Source organism: Bubalus bubalis, chromosome 5, assembly GCF_019923935.1.
Source record: "Bubalus bubalis isolate 160015118507 breed Murrah chromosome 5, NDDB_SH_1, whole genome shotgun sequence".
In the NCBI taxonomy this organism is placed as follows: domain Eukaryota; kingdom Metazoa; phylum Chordata; class Mammalia; order Artiodactyla; family Bovidae; genus Bubalus; species Bubalus bubalis.
The window spans coordinates 112745478-112765145 of record NC_059161.1 but is presented as its reverse complement, the minus strand read 5'-3'; the positions used below and the strand labels follow the sequence as shown (position 1 = coordinate 112765145).

The 19668-nt window shown below is 50.2% G+C and overlaps 2 protein-coding genes across 2 annotated transcripts in view; one reads left to right on the top strand and one right to left on the bottom strand.

The window, feature by feature from the left end:
- Positions 1–13066, bottom strand: part of FLI1 (Fli-1 proto-oncogene, ETS transcription factor) — a 133828-nt gene extending 120762 nt beyond the window's left edge. The window contains exon 1 of the mRNA XM_006072380.4: positions 12762–13066. Coding sequence (XP_006072442.1) covers positions 12762–12779 — 18 coding nt within the window. The 5' untranslated portion in view covers positions 12780–13066. The remainder of the gene's footprint in view (positions 1–12761) is intronic.
- A 93-nt stretch (positions 13067–13159) lies between these two features.
- LOC102390379 (translation initiation factor IF-2) lies at positions 13160–15419 on the top strand. The gene is made up of 2 exons (XM_006072378.3): positions 13160–14422; positions 14969–15419. The coding sequence occupies exon 1, from the start codon at positions 13278–13280 to the stop codon at positions 14037–14039; it is 762 nt and encodes a 253-aa protein (XP_006072440.3). The 5' UTR covers positions 13160–13277; the 3' UTR covers positions 14040–14422; positions 14969–15419.
- Positions 15420–19668: the final 4249 nt, after the last annotated feature.

Genomic DNA, 19668 nt, shown 5'->3' with positions numbered 1-19668 from the left:
GGGCCAGTCCACAGGAAGTCTCACTTGAGCTGATAAAAGGAATTGATGTGAGGTGGCTGGGGATGCAGTTATAAGTCAATCAGCCTTGAAATAACAAGAAATGCTATTCGGGAGAAACTGGAGCCTGAAGTTAACCTTTCTTGACGACTCCCTTTTAACCTTGCAAAATGTCCCCTTCTTTGTCTTTCGTAGAAACACATCCCTCCATCAGATTTTTTTTTAAGTGTGTGTAATTTAAGTGTGTGTGTAAGTGAAAGAGAATGAAAAAGAGAGCCAGAGTTAGAGCCAGAGAGGAGAAGAGAAAGCATAAAATTGTATAAGAGGAAGCATCATTGAGTCAAAGAATATGCTATTCTCTACTGAGCTACAAGAGCTTTTTTTTTTTTTTTTTTTTTACATCAAATCATCTTGACAGCTCGTAGAGGGTGGGACGATCTGAGAGAGTGGCACTGACATATAGGCACCGCCACGTGTAAGATGGAGAGCTGGTGGGAGCCTGCCATACAGCACAGGGAGCTCAGCTTGTGCTCTCTGAGGACCTGAGGACCTAGAGGGGTGGGTTGGGAGTGGGCTGGAGGGAGGCTCAAGAGGAGGAGATATATGTATACATATAGCTGATTCAGTTGTTGTACAGCAGAAACAAACACACATTGTAAAGCAACTAAACTCCAAGAAAAACAAACTTAAAAAGTAAAATGGAACTTGCCCGACTGCTACCCAGTCCATCTGCCAGCAGAGTCAGGCAGGGACTCTTAACCTGGGGAACAGAGGGCTGAACCCTTCTTAAGGACAGGATGTGGAGGATAGAGCGAGACCACAGACCCGTCTAGAGCAGAGGGGTCACGTAGACAAACACTACTGCCTGCGTGCTCAGTTGCTCAGTTGTGTCCAGTTCTTTGTGACCCCATGGACTGTAGCCCACCAGGCTCCTCTGTCCAGGGGATTTCTCAGGTAAAAACACTGTAGTGGGTTGCCATTTCCTACTCCAGGGGACCTTCCTAAGCCAGGAATCGAACCCAGGTATCCTGCATTGGCAGGTGGACTCTTTACCAGTGAGCCACTTGGGAAGCCCACCACCACCTGCAAGGCCTCCATAGATGGACTGAGTTTGGAGCTTCAGTTTTATGGATGTGCATGTGTCAAACTGGCAACGGATCACACAGGCTAAACTCTATGAACTTCGGAGGCAAACAGGATAAGGTTCAAATCATTGCCTTTCCACTTTCTGTCCTCTTGGCCTTGGATAAGTTACTTCACCTCTCCAAAATGAAAACAGTACATACAGCATAGGGTCGTTACAAGGATCAAAAGGGACTATGTCCTAGAGACCAGACTTGTGGTTGCCAAGCGGAGGGATGGATTGGGAGTTTGGGATTAGCAGATGCAAATTATTACATAGAGAATGGATAAACAAGGTCCTATTGTATAGCACAGGGAACTATATTCCATATCCTGTGATAGACCAAAATGGAGAATATGAAAAAGCATGTACATATATGTATAACTGAATGACTTTGCTCTACAGCAGAAATGAACTATCCTTGCATAAAATAAATTTTTTTAAAAAGTGAGCATGCCCATAAAGGCAAAAACAGCTATTGTTACACAGTCAGAGCTCAATAAATTGCTCCTTCTCTTCCTTCTCCTGATTCTGATCGTCTGCCCTCCATACTCTTCCCCTCGGGTGGAAGGTGAGTGTGTCTGTTGCTCTCAGGTGAGGAGTAGGAAAAGAAAGGCCTTAGTAAGGGCCATTGGGGCTCATGCAAAATGGTGGCTGATATGGTTTCAAACTGAATTGGGGCTTTTCAGGGTTGACTGTGTTTGCCCAAAGCCTAGCACCACTTCCTGTTTTAAGAAGAAGGAAAAAAAAAGCCTCCCAGAAAACTCATTTAAGAGGCTCAAAATCCTTCCTGGACATCAAATATGTCCTCAAAAAAAATTTTTTTTAAGAGTTAAGTGTAAATGAATCAAAACCAGACAAATTCAATTTCCCTTCAATTAAACAGAATTTTTTTTTTTTAATCCAAGGAAAAGGCACTTGGGACCAAATGTGTTTTGGGTTTTAAATGAGACCAAATTTTGGGAAAGAGCCTAAGACCCCAAAACAGAGTCAGGCCCTATTCTTCGTTTACATTAACGCAAAAGGATTAACACAGCTCCAGTGTCGCTTGGTAATAAAAACACCAGCTCCCAGAAATTCATGAAGGCCCTCGTAAGACCCAGCCCCTCTCCGCCCAGCCTCCAACCGGCTCCCAGATCATTCTATGAATTATCCTTGGATTATGAAGAAGAATCACATGGGCTAGACAGAACTTCTGTGAGAGCTTCAGTCATCCAAGCCCTCAAATGAGAAATGCTTTTAAAGTCTGCCTGGGATTAGAGTCCTATAAACATGGGAGGTGAAAGGGACCTTTGAAATCATACCTTCATTTTATACATGAGAAAACCTTTACCACGAGGAAATTTACACAAATACTGATGCAGGGAAATGCCTTGTCTAAGCTCCCAGAACTCCTTTGGGGTAGAGCTGGGGCTACAATTCAGGTCCCCAGAACCTTGGCTGGACAGTTTTTCTCTGTATTTTACTGCGAAATGGAATCCCAGAGTCTCTGAGAGCAACACATTGGGGATAGAATGACAGTGTTCAGCTTATTCTTTTTTACAAATCTATTTCTAGTCCCTCTTTTACATCAGTTTTTAAAAGGATAAGAGTAATATATACTAGTGATTTAAAAAGTCAAATACTGCATGTTTATAGTGTGAAAAGTAAAAGTCCTGCCCATAAGTAGCCACTGTTAAAGTCAAAACACAAACACACACACACACACATCTATCTAATATGATTATTTATGCATAGACAACTTCTGGAAAAGTATATCCATAAATAAATAAATAAGCCTTTATCTTTTTCTATAGAAATGGAACCACACATTTTGTAATGTTTTTTTCCATGTATTAAGATACTTTGGAGAATTTTCTAAGTCAGTGTGTATACACAATTGATTTTATGCCACTTAACGACTACATATTTTTTTACCTGAGTCTTCTAAAGTCAATTTGTCTAGTACCCTATTGATGGATATTTAGAGTTTTCCCAATTCTTGCCCTTACCAACAAAAGACATCTTGTACATTTATCTTTGGTATTTGACTGAATATGTCTGATAAATTTTTAGAATTGGAATTATCATCAAATTTGTATATAAACACTTAACATCTCAATAAATGTTTCCAAATTGCCTCCTAGAGTGAGTGTACCAAGTTAGAGTCCCACTAGCAGGAATAGTGAGAGACATTTCCCTTTACTCTTTCTGCCATGAGGCAATAGTAAGCTGTTTTCATCTTTGCTATCCTCATGGGTGATAAATGTTGGAATTTCATTCATTTCATTTGAATATATAGATGCCTGAGATTATTTTCATATGCTTTCTGACCATTTATATTTCTTTTTCTAGCATTTATTTATAGCATTTTTGGTCTATTTTTCTGCTGTGTGGTCTACCTTTTTCTTATTTATTTGTAAACAGTCTTTATTATTATTTTTTAATTAACTTTTATTGGAGTATGATTGCTTTACAGTGTTGTCTTAATTTCTGTTGTTGTTTAGTTGGTAAGTCGTGTCTGACTCTTGGCGACCTCACAGACTGCAGCCTGCCAGGCTTGGGATTTCCCAGGCAAGAATACTGGAGTGGGTTGCCATTTCCTTCTCCAGGGGATCCTCCCGACCCAGGGATCGAAACTGCGTCTCCTGCATTGGCAGGCAGATTCTTTACCACTGAGCCACCAGGGAAGCCCTGTATCAGTTTATATATACACACACATATATCCCCTCTTTTTTGGATTTCCTTTCCATTCAGGTCAGCACAGTGCTTGAGTGGAGTTCCCTGTGCTACACAGTTGGTTCTCATTAGTTAATGTATTCCACACACAGTGTCAATGATGTATATATGTCAATCCCAATCTCCCAATTCATCCCACCCCACTTCCCCTTTGGTATGTTTGATCTTTATGTCTGTGTCTCTACTTCTGCTTTGTAAATAAGAGCATCTATACCATTTTTCTAGATTCCACATAATCTTTGTGTTTTAAGACATGTGCCCTCTGCTTGATGGATGGGAAATAGTCTTTCTCGGTTTCTCATTTGTCTTTTCACTTTACTTATGGTATTTTTCTTGATGTCAATATACAAAAGGAGGAACTACAGCTGAGACAGGGAGAATAAGAAGAAGAAAGAGTTTCCTTGGCTGAAACCCTGGATTTCCAAAAATGTCCATTCCAGGACTAGTATCACCCAGAGTAAAAGGGCAATTAAAAAATTATAGGCTGGGTGTTATCCTTGGGAAAATGTGCCTACACTTCCTTGTAATACAAAGCCATGGATAAAGAGGCCCCTAGTGAGTACTGCTTCTTTTGGAAACTTTAAAATCAGTGAGCAGAGAAACCTCTACCCTCTAGATGCCTAGAAGAAGCAGTAAAGACATCCGGCTCTTGTTCGTTTATATAAAGCTTTGTGCCTGGCAATAGTTTTCAGTGTTTAGTTGAATGAGTAAATGCATGAGTAAGAATTAAGTGATAAATCCCTAAAGACAAAAGAACTCTTCAGGCATAAGAATTTCAACCTAGGGAACTTCTCTGGTGCTCCAGTGGCTAAGATTCCATGGTCCCAGAGCAGGGGGCCTTGGTTTGATCCCCAGTCAGGGAACTAGATCCCATACGCTGCAACTAAGAGTTCGCAAGCCACAACTAAAGATCCCGCATGCGGCAACTAAGACCCAACACAGTCAAATAAACAAAAATTTTAAAAATAATTCCCTCTAAATACATGCATCGATATACATTGTAACAGCGTTGACAACTCACAAACTGGGTAATTTTATAATATCAACCTGTTTGTTTTCACATTTCTTCTACAATACTGCAAAACTGTTCACTCTCAGACTCCTTCTCATGGAAAAGCAATGAATTCCCATGTATGAGACCTAAAAAGTCTCTTCTTGGATTGTTAGATTCCAGTAGACACCTGAAAGCCACGGCGGTCTAGAAATGCAGAGTGGAAGCTCCCATGGTACCTGTCACACTGCTCACCTACTCGTGCACACTGGGCTGTGACACACGCTCTTTCGTTCCCGGGGACACACGTGGCCATCTGAGAAAATGGGCCCTGCCGTGGGGAATGCATTTCAAGTCTGCATTCTCTTGGAAGTGAAAACTTACATACTCTGGAATTTTGATCATGACCTAAACAGCAGGCACACTGTTCCCCAAAGAGGGAAAATATCTCAAATATTCAGTATTTTGGTTCATTTTTGTGGGTAGAAGCCATTTTGAAGCTGTTGTGAAGTAGATCTGAAGGATCTGAAAAGGCGTCTGAGCACCTGATTTCTGGTTGTCCTTGGAAAAATAGTGATAAGTCACATAGGTTTTGGTTTGCGCGGGAGAAATGTCAGTATTTCAAAGTGAGATGATGGGCCCGGCCAGTCTATGAAAGTATGTCAGATCTGTCTGAATTTCCATAGAAATTGGATTTGCATTTCAGGAAACAGCTTTTCCTTTTGTCTCTTCTCATTTACTATCTGCTGACTCATTCTAAAAAGGAACTAAGTTGGTAGCCCAGGATGGATGGCCTGGTTGAAAAGACAGCTTGTGGCGAAGTCTCTAGAACACTGTGAAAGAAGACACAATCAGAGAAGGGAAGGAGAATCATATTTGTATCGGATCTGGTGAAATAGAGTTTCTCCTCTCTGCCTTGACTCCATATTTAATAATCAAACAGCTGACAACATAGTCTGGTGCCCTGAATCTATGACTGGTTGTCTAATCCTTTCTGCTACTTAATTCTTGCGGCCTCTGATAAGTGATAGAGCCACTTCCATCTCCATTTCTTTTTCGTTTTTGTTTTCCATCTCCTAAGGAGCAGGATGAGACTAGGATGAGATTCCATTCCTGACAAATTTTTAGAGTTATATAGATCAGCCCTCTACTAAAAATTTTGTGATTCCTCCTTTCCACATGTTTTGCAAGACCCAAATCCTCTCTTACAGTATTTAAGATCATCCATAATCTATTCCATCCAATATTTCCACTTTACCTTCTCCTTCATATGCCCCACCCCCACAGTATTCTACTTTCCTAGAAAGCCCTTGACCCATATCTTCCTGTGCAAGTCCTACCCATCTTTCAAAGTCAAGGTCTACCTGGGCCAAGAGGCCTTGCGGCTGGTGTGAAGAAAAACAAACAAGCATTCTGGACACAGAAACACACTGGGCTTGAAAACCAAGTATGTCACCTATTCGCTGTCATCTTAGGGTTACTTAACCTCTCTGAACTTTCATTTCTCCCTGATAAAACAGAGATGTGACGATACTACCTCCCAAAGGGTTGTTGTGAACATTAAATGCAAGGATGAACATGAAAATGCTTTGTAAACAGAAAGAGGCAAACACATGACTACTTCTGTCTTTTCTGTGTCTCTCCAGTTGAAATTGCTCTTTCCTTCTTCTACTGCACACACACTACTGCATTCTGCTGGGTGTGCATGCACACACACACACAGCTTCTCCTCCTGCTGTGTCTCTAGGGCAGGAGCCCTTTTGCCACCAGCCTGGTGTCTTGATAGCATTTAGTACCTAGTTCAGCCCCTGCCTCACAGCCATGCAGCAGACCTCCTGACCTGCACCAACACAGGTGGCATCAGCTTATGATGCCCATGAGACCAAGGTGACAAGTTCCCATAAGACCAGCTCACTCTGCGCAGAAAAGGGTTAGTCCATAGACTGTCTAATTCTGTCAAATGTCCAAGACATCTGTTAAGATGTCCCTAAGGGTGACAATATGGGGATAGACAAACCCCATCCATTGCCTCTAGGGGAATATCTCAAAGTCTGGGCCACTGACATTGGGTCTATCAGGTCAGTAGAAAAAGTAGAGTGATATCATTTAGCAAAACTGTCCCACTGTTTTGCTTTCCTGTGAATGGGAAATATAGATAAACATAAAATGCATCCCATGAATGGGATGAACACCATAGATAAATATTATTGAAGTAACAGAAAATGAAACAGGGCGTAGTTTTCTGCAGAGAGAAAGACACCTGCATAGCTCTGAGATTTCAAAAAAACCTATTATGGCTGGTTGAAGATTTTGTGAGACTGTGTGTGTGTGTGTGTGTGAGTGTGTGTGTGTGTGTAGGTAGAGGCCAATGTCCTTTAGTCTCCATTTGTCACAAAGCAACAAACAAAAGATAAGGCTTAGAAAAACTGTTTCAAGATAGGCCAAAAAAGAAAGACTTGTTATTCAAAACAAAACAAAAACATTATTCTCTACCTACATAATGCAACTGCTTGTCTCAAATAAATGAAAATAGTAGATGTTTTTCATTCCAACCCTAAATAGTTAGGTCCTAATCTGAAAATCTTTTTATCAAGCTTCAAGCAGGGTAAGACTTTTCCCAAGAAGACAAGGACCTTGCTGAGGGCCTGAGTGTTGACTTACAACATAGGGATATTTTCTGATATTTGAGGGATGATAAAGGCCTCAGACCATTAGAAATCCAGCCTGGTGGTTCATCATTATAAAAAATTTTCCAACTTTTTCTTTTGCTGGGGCAACTCAATGCTAACATTTGTCTAACGTTGCATTTCTTTAAAAAAAAAAAAAAAAAGATTTGGTTTAAATGAACCACTTTTTAAAGCCAGTGCCAAGTTAACTGTTTGACCCCAAATAAAAAGAGACATTGAAATTCTAAATCTTATATAATGCAGCTGTTATTAAAAGATCTACTTACTACACAGACTAGAAGGTAGACCCATAAGATACATTCTAATGCATCTGAATACATTCTATTTCAATAGTCAAATATTCAATTATTAAAAGAACTGAAATAGTAATTCAGCCCACCTGTCCCTGGCCTGTAAAGGGGCCTATTTAAGTAAAATGCTCTATTTCTTTTTGTCTCGTGGTAGTGGAGACCTTGTTTGTCTACAGAAAGAGGAGGATTTGTTTTGGAGAACAGTTATGTAAAAATCCTATACAAACATTTGAGATTTTTTTCTGAAGTATGGAAATACAATTCTATTAAATAAGAGAAATAGTCTTTAGTCCAAACTGTCAAGATTCTCCATAATTTTTTTAATGGCTTATCTGCCTCTGTCTCTCTTTCTCACACATACACACCACTTCCAGGATCCTACAATTCATAATAATGTAATGAAAGCAAATGAAATGTTCCTAGGAAGTGGAAAGAACACTGGCCCGAGGGTAAGGACCCTGCATTCTCACCCTGACTCTGTCACTAGTCAGCTGTGTGATCTTGGATAATTCAGCAAACACCTCTGGGCCTCAGTTTCCCTCCCATAAAACAAGGATATGGAGCTAAATAACCACTAAAGCTCTAAAGTTGCAGTCCTGAAAGCCTAAAGTGGAACAACAGCAGACGTGGGAGGAAGCTTTTTTGGTAGAAATTATTCAGGAACAAAACAGGATTCACTGCTTGGTGACTCCCCAAGGGAGGCAATTCTCTGTGGTCACCAGACAGAGACACAGCTTGAGGTGCCCTGAGTTTTCGTGAGTCCAGGTGCTATGAAGGTTAATTAAAGGCACAGGTGGGGGAACGGTTCACTCCCAGAGTGAAGGCAGCGTCCATCTTTAAGGACAGAAGTAAAGTCTTTGTTCCCAGGTACCCCTCACTCTCGGAGAAGGCAATGGCAACCCACTCCAGTACCCTTGCCTGGAAAATCCCATGGATGGAGGAGCCTGTTGCTTTCTTCCAGCGGGCTCATCCTGAAGTTTTCCAACTGGACACACAGTGTCCGTGGTGACTTGCCGCCTGGGCCAGTATGGCTTATGGACTCTGATGGTTTTCAAAGCCCAGCTGACACTTCAGCCCTCCTTTCCCATTTTGTTCTCCCCACATGTACTGTTGTGTGGTGCGGTGCTTTCCCGAGGTAAATGATGAAAACTGACTGTATTTCGGCTCACCTGGGACTCTGTTGGAAGCACCCTCCTGACCATCCTGGCTATCTAACCACATCCCTGTCTATTCCCTAATCCGCTTTATTGTTCTTCAGAAGACGTATCAGGTTGGACACACAATTATTTATGTATGTGTCTGTCTCCTCCGCCAGAGCATAACTTCCAGCACGGTTTTGATTCCTATCTTGGTGGCTCAGACGGTAAAGAATCTGCCTGCAATCCAAGAGATGCAGGTTCAGTCCCTGGGTCAGGAAGATTCCCTGGAGGAGGGCACGGCAACCCACTCTAGTATTCTTGTCTAGAGAATCCCATGGACAGAGGGGCTGGCGGGCTTCAGTCCATAGGGTCGCAAAGAATCAGACGTGACTGAGCAACTAACACTTTCACTTTTCACTTTAGCCTCAACACATAAAGCAGAGCTTTGGAACATAAGAGACACCTAATTAATATTTGTAGAATTAATGAAAGATGTATATAATAAATCCAGACCTATGAACTAATTTTCTGGCCAATTGATCCCCACAAGTCCTGTCCCCAAGCAGAAAGTCAACTAACATACAGTCAATGAAGGTACCAAACTTTATTGAATCCTTACTGTGACTTATGGCAAGAAGGTACTTTGGCTCCACTTTACAGATGACAAAACTGAGTCTCCCAGAATGGAGATTGAGCCTGGGTTCTCTGACTCCAAGTTCCCAGTTCATTTCCCTATTTCATTCATCACATCTAAATTTTCTCTGATTGTTTCCCCATCTTTAATGGTAGCATATGCACTGACCGAATCAAGCTTCCACAGATGATATAAGCAGATTCAATTGAAGACTTCCTAGATATAAGATGCAGTATTTGAAACCAGGTCATTCTTAAAGCAGCAACCAGCATCACGTGCTTTTCAACAACTGATAACATCACTGTGGGGGAGCAGGGCGGGGTAAGGTGTTGTTTAATATTTAGACGGACTTGCCTGTGGCAAATGAAGAGCGGAAGGGCTCCAAGCAAATGTTGGTGCTCCCAACGTGATGTGCAGAGCCTTCCCAGGAGACTTTATTGGCGAGAAGAGAGCAGAATACAGAAGGACTTATTATAACAAGAGTGATGAGGTTGAGGTTTTGTAATCACAAAATAAAAAGCTTCTGCAAAAAACTTCCCTGGCAAACTGGACCAAAAAGCTTCCCCAGTGATGAGATCCAGAGGTATTCTGAAATATCAACATGCTTTATAGATGAAGAAGAAATACGCAGGTGCATAAAAATCACATCCCCAAATCAGTCAAAGATGATGTGTCAAGGCCATTCAAACTGCAAACACACATTCTGGATTTGTGTCTACAAATTCCACATGGTACGTGCTGTCTTCTGAGCTCTCTCAGTCTAGAACTGGATTTCCTGAACTTGGAGTTCCATGTTCTTGCAAGAGCATGTGAGCAAGATATCCTAGGAACTGAAAGGATTGGAAAGATACTATTGCAGAGGTAATTCAGTCCCACTGTTTCACTTTTACAGAGTCTGAAGCTCAAACTGGCTTCGTGGACTGTGCATCCTCACACAGACACCAGAAGTCCCGGGGCCTCTCCTTGTCCATGTCCTCTCCACACAGAGTGTTGGAACCCCTGTGGGAGTGGGGTCTGGGAACCCCAAGACCCGAAGGTCACACATGAACAGGAAACTGTGGCTTTCACACAATTTAAATACCAAAGTATACACTAAAGACTCAGTCCTTCAGAACGCTGGGCAGTTCTGAACGCTGGGCAGAAGATGACGACTTGAAAAGCCACTGCTCTGCTGGTCGGTCTCATATTCAGGCAAGCTGGATGGGAGATGGAAGGTGCCCCAGGGGAAGGTCTGGACGGACTGACGGGCTTCCATCACCCCTGCAGCAAAGAAGCCTGTCACGCCCCACCAGGGTCCTGGCCTAAGCTTGCTCTCACTGCTGGCCATGCCAATCCCTGCGTGTGCATCTACAGAGGTTAGCACATTCTGGGTACACAGACCACAGCTTCCTCCCTACCCTCAGGGCCTGTGCTGAGAGGTCTGAGCACTGGGGAGACATTGCTTCACTTCTCCTTAGGGTGTCCACATCAAGACCCTGGAGCCATCTTACCATCCTTCCGGGTCAGAGGGGGGCCTTCTGGGCCAGTGGCAAGTGTCCTGGTGAGGGGAGTTTTCTAGACTGGAGCATCTTATTACTAAACCAGACATACCAAGACACTTGCACACACCCACCAAAAGAAGAGAGAGAGACATTAAATGACCAGTGACAGGACCCCCATCTACTGGTTCCCCCCTACAGCAACCTCATCTCCTCAACTGACACCTCACCCACACACTTTAAACTGGAGGAACCCAGACTCACAGAGGCTCCTTTTAACCCAATACAATCAGTAATCTCATCTCCAGATTTTCAAGTTCCTGCTGTTGGTGCCTTTTACTTAAGTCAGCATATTTCAAACTCTCAGAAGAAAAAAAAAAAAAACTTAGAAAATAAAACCACTACCCCACCCAAATGATAAAAATCTCTTGAATTCTCCAAGCCCAACATCTGAGCCTCCTCTTACTCAACCCTGAGCAAAGATTTGATTCCTTTGAGTTCGGGGAATGGTGGGCTCTGCCAGTCCCCTCCTCACCAGCCTAATAGATTTTCCAGACCGGCTCGGGCTTGCAGTTGTGGGATAGCCTCGCAGCCAACTCCTGGTCCCATTCATTCCTCTCGGTCCTCTAAGGCCCGTCACATTAGGGGCTGTCCCTCCTCTCTGCTCCTGACCCCACTTCCCCCTTCCAGAGGGAGCAGGCAGTGAACCCTCCTTAAGTCTGCGGTGAAACCCAGACCCTGACCCGTCCCCCTGGGCTGCACTTGGCAAGCTGGACCCGGGCGCGAGACGAGGGTAGGGGTGGGAATAGGAAGGATCTGGCCACCTGGCAGCCCCCAGGGCGGCTCAGGGCTGCTCCCTTTAGGAGGAGCGGCTCCGCAGGAGAGGGACCCTCCTCGAGAGGCGGGAGGGAGTCCTGCCCCGGAGCTGGCGCAGCCGGGGCGCGGAGTGCCGGAGCCGGGCGTGCGGAGAGCCGCGCGAGCCGTCCGGGAAAGGGATGCCGGGCGGAGGAAAGGCAAGGAGAGTCCGGCCCGTTAGTCCCGGGGAGTCGGCAGCTCCCAAGCGCCAAGAACCCGGCAAGAGAAGTACCAAGAGGAAGGGAAACCGGCCCGCGCTGACATGTAAACAGGGCTTCCACCCGGAGGAGCCCTCGCACACAGATCCCCGGACACACTCACTCGCACCCCGATCCGCCTGCAACCAATCCACTTGCCCGCCCCTGGGCCCACCAGGCAGGAGACCCGGCGGCTGGCGGCTGCGCGCCCGCCCCCGCCGCCTTCTGCCTCGGGGGAGAGGAAGCCGCCGGCCGCCGGGCGGGTGCCCAGAACCGGGACCGGGGTGCCCGGCTCGCCGGGTGGGAGTGGGGGCCCGGGAGGTCTCCGGTCCCCGGCTGCGATGGGCGCCCGGCTCCCGGGGTTTCACGCAGCCGGCCCCACCCGCACGCAGTCCGGCCGGCAGCGCCGTGGGAGGGGGCCGGGCTTCGCTCGGGGGCAAGGGGTGCGGGGGAGATCGCTCTCTCCGCGGAGCCCGGCGGGTCGCCCCCGCCTGCGAGACTCGCCACCGGAGCGCGGGAGGAGACGGCGCGAAGCCGGGGTGCGGAAGGAAGGGAGAGTGGCCACGTCTTCCGGGACCCCGGCGCCCCGCGCCCAGCCTGCCCGCCGCCTCGGCGCCCCAACCGGCTCCGCGCCCACCGACCGGTCGCTTACCTTAATAGTCCCGTCCATTTGGCCAAGTCTGCAGCCGAGCCCCCCAATATTCCACACATTGACCCGGTTACAGCCTGACCTCGCAGCCCCTTCGGATTAGCCCGGCGCGGCCTCTCTGGCGCCCTGGGCCCTCCCTGCGTGCCCCCCGCGAGCGCCCTGCCCTCGCTCCCCGGTGCACGTTTGTTGTTGTAGCGGAGCGAAAAAGAGACAGTTAACCGGATGAAACTTTTTTTTAGCTAATTTTGGGAAGTGACTTCACTTTGCGAATGGGGAGGAAGTCCTATCTCTCTCTCTCTCTCTCTCTCTGTCTCGCGCTCTCCTCTCTTCTCTTCTCTCCCCTCTGCTCTCCCTCGTCTTCCCTCCCCCCACACCCCCTCTTCGCCCCCCCCCCTCCGCCGCCGCTCCTGCTTTTCGCATCACACACACTATATAAATATACGCGGAGATGCCCAGATACATTCATGCGCTGCGTACACAGGATACTTGTTCCCGGGAGATAAGGGCGAGCTGGGAACAATGCCGGGGTCCACGCCCGGTGCTCGCGCCCTGATTCCCAAAGTCTGCACGAACCCACCCCGCCGCCCCCCTCCCCAACCTTCCCCCCAAGTCCAAGACCGAACGCCTTTGGCCTCCTTCCTTTTCCCGGGGCCGTTGGCCGAAGGTGGCCCTCCTGACTCATTCACTTTCCGTTTCTTCCCACAGATACGTTCATTAATGTCTTTTCCAGCCGGAGTCAAACTTTTTTGGGGGGGCGGGGGGCGGAAGAGTTTACTGGGGCTAAGGATAACCTGGAGCCTACCGCCCGGGAAGATCCGGACGCAGACCGAAGCCGACAGACCATTCGAAAGTGCATCCAATGGGAAGTTTTCCACTCCGGGCCCTCGGCTGCGGAGTCGCACAGACTCGCGGAGCACCCGCTCACCCAGCGACGCGGACGCCGGGCCGTTTCGGACCGACCCCGGCCGTCGGGGGCGTGGACTCGGCTCCGAGCGCTGCGAGCTGAGGGACGTCCTCGGGGCGGCGCGCCTCTGCTCTGGGCTACTGGAGAGCTCCCGGCGCCCGCCGAGGGCCGGTCCCTGCGGCACCCCAGGCCACCCCTCCGCGCCTTCTAGGTCAACCCCCTGGCGCATACCCCCGACCCGATGGCCCAAGCCCTGGAGCCCGGGTCTGAGCCGTCCAGGCAATGCCACCTTGGGCCCCAAGAAACCTACGCAACGACGAGATGATCAGTCCAGGCTGGCCGGCGGGTCTGCAAAGCCCAGCAGGCAGCATCCATGAAACGCCCCAGACTTCTCGCGGGGAGACCCCCGGGGCCGATGCTCCAGACCGTCACCCCATCCAGTTCTGAGGCCAGCCTCCCCTCGGCCCGCCCTGCAGGGCCCTGCGACCCGGAGGCCTCCCGGGTCCCCCAGCACTGCCCCTCTCCCGCTCTAGCTGGGGCACGGAGGGGACCCTCGGGTACTCTCGGCCTGACTCCTCCGCTTCTTTCTCCCCGACTTCCGAAACAGGTTACCTTGTCCACGCTCTCCAGACCACGCTTTGGACTTTCCCACTTTTATTTAAGAGTCCATCCGGAGAAGGAGGGGGAAAAAAAATCCAGAGGAGATCCGAGTCAATTGGAAAGAAAAAATTTCAAAAGGGTGTCCACAGCGGCGAAAAAGGTGACTTATTAATTCTTTATTTCTTCAGGAGCACTTGAGCCCGAGAGCTCGTTGGCCTCCCTCCCTCCCTCCCCCCACCCCCCTCTCGAAATTAGTCTCATCAATTCAGCTCCAATTTTGGGTTCGAATACAGACACGGGTCTGAACGTGACCAGACCTGGAGTGGCGGGTGCAGCTTGCCAGCAATTGAGACTTGGTGTGTGTAAGGGGGAGTGGGGTGGGGGGATGCGGTGGGGGTTGGATGGGGGCCGGGCCGGCCCCCCCACCTCCTGTCTGCTTCTCAATCCAGGGGTCTGCTCGGGGGCTCCCCTGGGACCGCCACATCTGGTTACCGCTAGCGGGGTCAGTACCCCCCTTGCCTGGGGCCACCAGTTCTGGAGTTCAATTAAAAGAAATCAGGCTTAACCCTTTCCTCCCCTCGGCCCCACCGCCCGCCCTCTCACTCTTCTCTTCAGCGTTTCCACATGCTTTCCAGAGAGGAAAGAGGTTAAAGGGAAAGGAAGAATGAATTACATCCTTTCAAACCCCAAATTGTTTCCTTTTCAGCCCAGACTCTGCCGACCTTCAAACGACAACAAGGCTTTCAGGAGGGCGCGGGGAGACCGCTTCCCACCCAGATCCGACCAGAAACCCGGCACCCTCGGCCACATTCCCCCTCTTGCAGGCAGAGAGAACTCCACTCTACCACTGGAGGCCCCCTTCCTGGAGCTGGGCAAACACTCAGACCCTTAATGGCCACCGCAGGCCAGCCAGCGGCTCCCCTTTCTACACCCAGTCCTCCCCCCAGTACTTGAGAAGCTACCCCTGTGGCAAAACATTGGCCAGGCAGCTCTTCCCAGCTCCCATCCCAACAGCTAATAACAGACTGCATTCACTGCTCTGGTCAGTAAGTCACCCCAACATTCCTCGTACCCCCTTAACTCCTTTTAGCAGAAGCTGCCTCTCCCCTTGGGAGAACTCAATGGGGGACGAGATTAAAATGAAGACTTGCCCTCCAGACTGAGCTGTGCAACTCAACAGCACTTTCTTTTTCTGCCTATAAAACCAAAGCTTCTGGCAATTTCATAATTTTGAAGGCGGCGGGGAGGGGGAAGAGGCTGGCACTGGCATAGCTGTCATCCTTTAGTGAGTCACTGACTGGCACTGATGCCCTGGCTTTTGGTATTTACCAGCCCCTCCATGAGGAGCTCCTGTCGGTTCACAAGCTAGTCTTCCCAGAAAGAAGAGTCCCCACCCCAACTCTGAACAGCCGTCTGAAAGAATCTGAGCCTCCTTGCAACCCTTGTTGGCATGGTGGTGGGCAAAGCTGCCCACTTATGTAACTCTGGGTTTGAAGTCCCACTCCATGGCTGCTGCTGCTTTTTTAAATCCCGAAGGGGGAAAGAAGCCCTAACCAAACACAACAGTAAACAAGTCTGCCCTGTTTAATGTGGTTACCACCAGACATCTGGAAAGATGGTTTGATCCTGGCAGCTCACATTGTTTTCACGAGCAGCCAAAGAGAATATTTCGAATGTTTGCATTGAGACAAATTGATAGAGAGCCTGTGGTGAGGCGGCTGCAGATGAAAACTGTCTTGGAGCTAGGCAGGGGGGAACCTCTCCCCTTCTCTTGGCTCTCCCCACCCCTTCTCTATTTTGACCCCCTCTTTTGCCCTCTCCCCTTTCCCTCTCCTCTCCTTCCTCCAGGCCCAGCTAGGGGCTGGTTGGTTATCCCAGCCCACACACTTGCTCACATCCTTTTCCTGGCTCACCAGAGACTGCCCTGCCTCTCCCTTTTCCAGACTGGGCAGGGTTGGTGAGCAGCACCTGGTGCCCGCTACCATCCTGCCCACCCCACCAGCCCCACTGGCTTTCAAGTCCGAGGAAGCTCACAGCCGAGGGAGCCCTGGACCAGCGCTTAAAACAAAAACTATCCACTGGGGGAGCGGGGGGAGTGGACTAACCAACAAACAGCCCATTACATGGTTCTAAGGTCAGTTGCAGAAAGCATGCCCGGGGTGGGGGGGGGGGGCGTATATTCTGGAAACCTTAGGACTTGGGACATTTTTCACTGCAACTGTGGTGGGGTGACTTGCCTCTAACCATCCGCACGCACTTGACAATATTTTCAAAGATGCGGAAGTCCTGCTTCCCCCGGGAGGGGAGCGGCGGGGGTGAAACGTGTCTTGGCTCGCTCAATGTCAGCCCTTTTGACCCGGTCAAGACTTTTCCAGACGAAGCTTCCCCGGGTTTCTTCGGCCCCGGCCCGGGTTGGGGGTGGGAGGACGCGACAACCGGAGCCGGGTCCCTGGGGTGCCTCCAGACCTCGGGACGGCCGGTCACTTGAAACCCCTGAAAGATGCCAGGCTTGGCAGAGCGTGTGGGGCGGGTCCTTCCCCCTCCGGCCTCCCTCCTCGCGGCCCCTCCCGTCCGGCCGCCTCGGCGGGTATTCGAACGGGCAAGGCGGGTGGGGGAGGGGGACGCGGGGGAGGGATGGGTGAGCGAGCGCCAAAACTCCAGACTGCACAACTGCAGCTTCAAGTGTCTGGCCCCTCGCTCGAGGCCATAATTAATTTGAGATTTATTTTTATTGGAGAACTCGAGTCTCGTCTGACCTTAGCCAAACAAGGCAGCTCGAGCCGCCCCCTGGACGCGCTTGAATGCCGGGGAATATTTCTGCAGGAAGGCTCTGCAGGCGCGCCTGCTTTGAATTTGTTTCTCAGACTTCATCTACTCACAGATTGAAGGAAGATTTAGAGCCTCTGCCGGCCCGGCCCGCTCCCCACGCTCGTTCTTGCCTTAGCGCCAAGAGGGTTCAAAACGCTACGTGGGAGGCCGCGGCGGCTGGAGGGCCCGGAGGGGGAGGGTCTCTGCGCCCCGAGCCCGTGGCGCTCCCGGGCCGGGTCCCCAGACCACGCGGCGTCGAGGAGGAAATCCCAAGGGAGTCGGAGACTGACCAGAGAGCGCAGGCTGACAAGAGGTGGAGACCAGCCAGGTGCCGGGACCCTCACCCGGTGGCGGCGCCTAGATGGGGGGCTTGGGGGAGGGGAGAATTCGGCCTCTCCCAACCTCCAGCCGCCAGCCTCCTGGCCACTCCAAACAGCGTTCAAAGTACAGACCTGTGTCCTTGAAGCGCCGTTTCAGGACCTGCCAGCCAGATGCTGCCCCTGGGCCGTGCCGCGGCGAACATTCTGGGGCTACCAGCCTCCTCTCCTCTGATTGGGGGGGGGTGTCTCCCCCAGAATGCGGGGTGGGCTGAACCAGCAGGCGAGTTGGTGGGGGAGCGAAAACTAGGAGTTTGAGATGGAACGTGGAGGACCCTGCCAGTCTCGAGTGGGGCGGCTTGGGGCCTTCAGGGATGGGCTCCCTGCGCTCGGACTCACAAGTGCCTTGTCCCTTGCGGGCACCTCTCGAGGACCGGGTCCGGGTTACTCCACTGGGTCTCCTGCCCCTCCCCGCTATCAGCAAGTGGAACGTCCTGCTTGGACGTTCGCACTGGGAAACCCGGCTCTGTGGGGTTTGTATTCTGGCTGTGCACTTACCCGCTCTGTGGCCTTGAACTGGTTGCCTAACCTCTCTGTGCCTCAGCGTCTTCGTCTGAGGCATTGTAAGAGGATCTACCTCAAAGGGCTGTTGTAAAGCTGAAGTGAGTGTTTAGACCTCGACTAGCAGTCAGCACAACTTTGCCCTCCTTGTTTGTATCTTGGCTCTGTCCCTTGCAACCCATGTCACAGTCACCTCCCAATGCCTCAATTTCTCATTTGCAAAATGGACCACCTCCTAGGGTTGTTATTACTATTCAACAAGTTAGTACAGATACAATGCTGTCCCCCTTTCCCTTGCTCTTTCCAGCCTCAAGCCCGCAGCACTCTCCTGCGCGGTCTTCCTTGAGCACTTGGAATCTAGATTGCTGCCCGGGTGCAGCGGACACCCTTGGTTCCCCAGGGCCCGGCTCGTGTCCTGACTCCTGGAGCCCGGGCGCCTGGACCCCCGGGGTTTGTCAACAAGCTCGGAGCCGAGTGCCTGAAGCGGAATGGCAGGGGCTTGGCAGCCGGGGACTGTTTGTGCCCCTCTGGCGAATGGCAGGCGTAGGGAGCCTGCGGAACAGACTCAAGATTGTCCGTGCTACGCGGACCTCTCGCACTCATCAATGCACCCCTTTGTGCAACAATACAAACTTTGTGGCTGCTGAAATATCCATTTTTTCCCCTTGAAAAGAGCTCCTGCGGCGAGCGGCTACCCTGGCGGCCAGAACTCATAGACTGCCGCCCCCAACCCCTCCCCAGCGGCCGGGCCCGTTTGCTGTCTCTCTGACTCTTGGCCCGGGGTCAGGCTCCCGGGGTCCCTGAGGTTTTGGGTCCCCGGGTGTTTGCACACTCGAGGGGTCCCAGAGGATGGGAGAGAGACGACAGCTGCCCGCCCCGGGGCTCTTTGCAGCCTTCGGGGCAGAGCCGGGAATGAGAGCTGGATCAGCCGTGCCCCGCATCCCGGGATCGGCGGGCTGGGAGGGGTGACCGCGTCCTTAACCTCTCGGGAAAGCTGGCGAACCCAGCACGCGGTAGTCTAAGTATGCTCTGCCACCTCCTGGGAGACACCGGTCCACCCAGCCGTAGCATCCACTGATTCAGTCTTTCATTCATTCATCACGGAGAGATTAAACACCCCTTCCCCGCCAAGGCTCCACAACCTGGCTTCCCCAAAGTGCCTAGAGACACCTTCAGACCGCAGGCGGGGAAGACGCTACTTGGTGTGAACGGATTTCCCTTAAGAGAAACAGAAACAGCGATGGACGCATAACTGGAGCCCCCGGATGAGACCCGAGAGTGCCCACGCCATGGAGGTTCCGGATTCCTTCGAACGGTCACTCCACGGGCATTAGCGGACGCTGGACGCAGAACCGGGCGGGGTAGGGGGGCGGCGAGGGTGGAAACTCTAGGGGCGGGGCCGAGACCCAAGAAGCTGGGAGTACTTTTGACGAACCGCAGTGGTCCTTCCTTTTCCTAGTAGGGGAGGCTCTGGGCCGCTACCTGGAAGGCGGGAGGTCGCGCCTGGGCGGCGAGAGGACCTCCCCGCGGTCCCCACCCCGGGCGGGTCCTCACCCTCGGCCCCGCCCCGCCGGCGAATTTTCACTAAACGTGTAACCCAGATGTCCTGGCCTCGGTTTGTTTACATTCTTGGGAACTGTTGTGGAAAAGGAAAAAAAAAAACCTAACTCCCTTCGACATACTGTCAAATATAGGAATGTGAGCTTTCGACAGGCCGGGG

Excerpts from the sequence above, each read along its gene's own strand:
- LOC102390379 (XM_006072378.3), top strand. The coding sequence starts at position 13,278 with ATGCCGGGGTCCACGCCCGGTGCTCGCGCCCTGATTCCCAAAGTCTGC.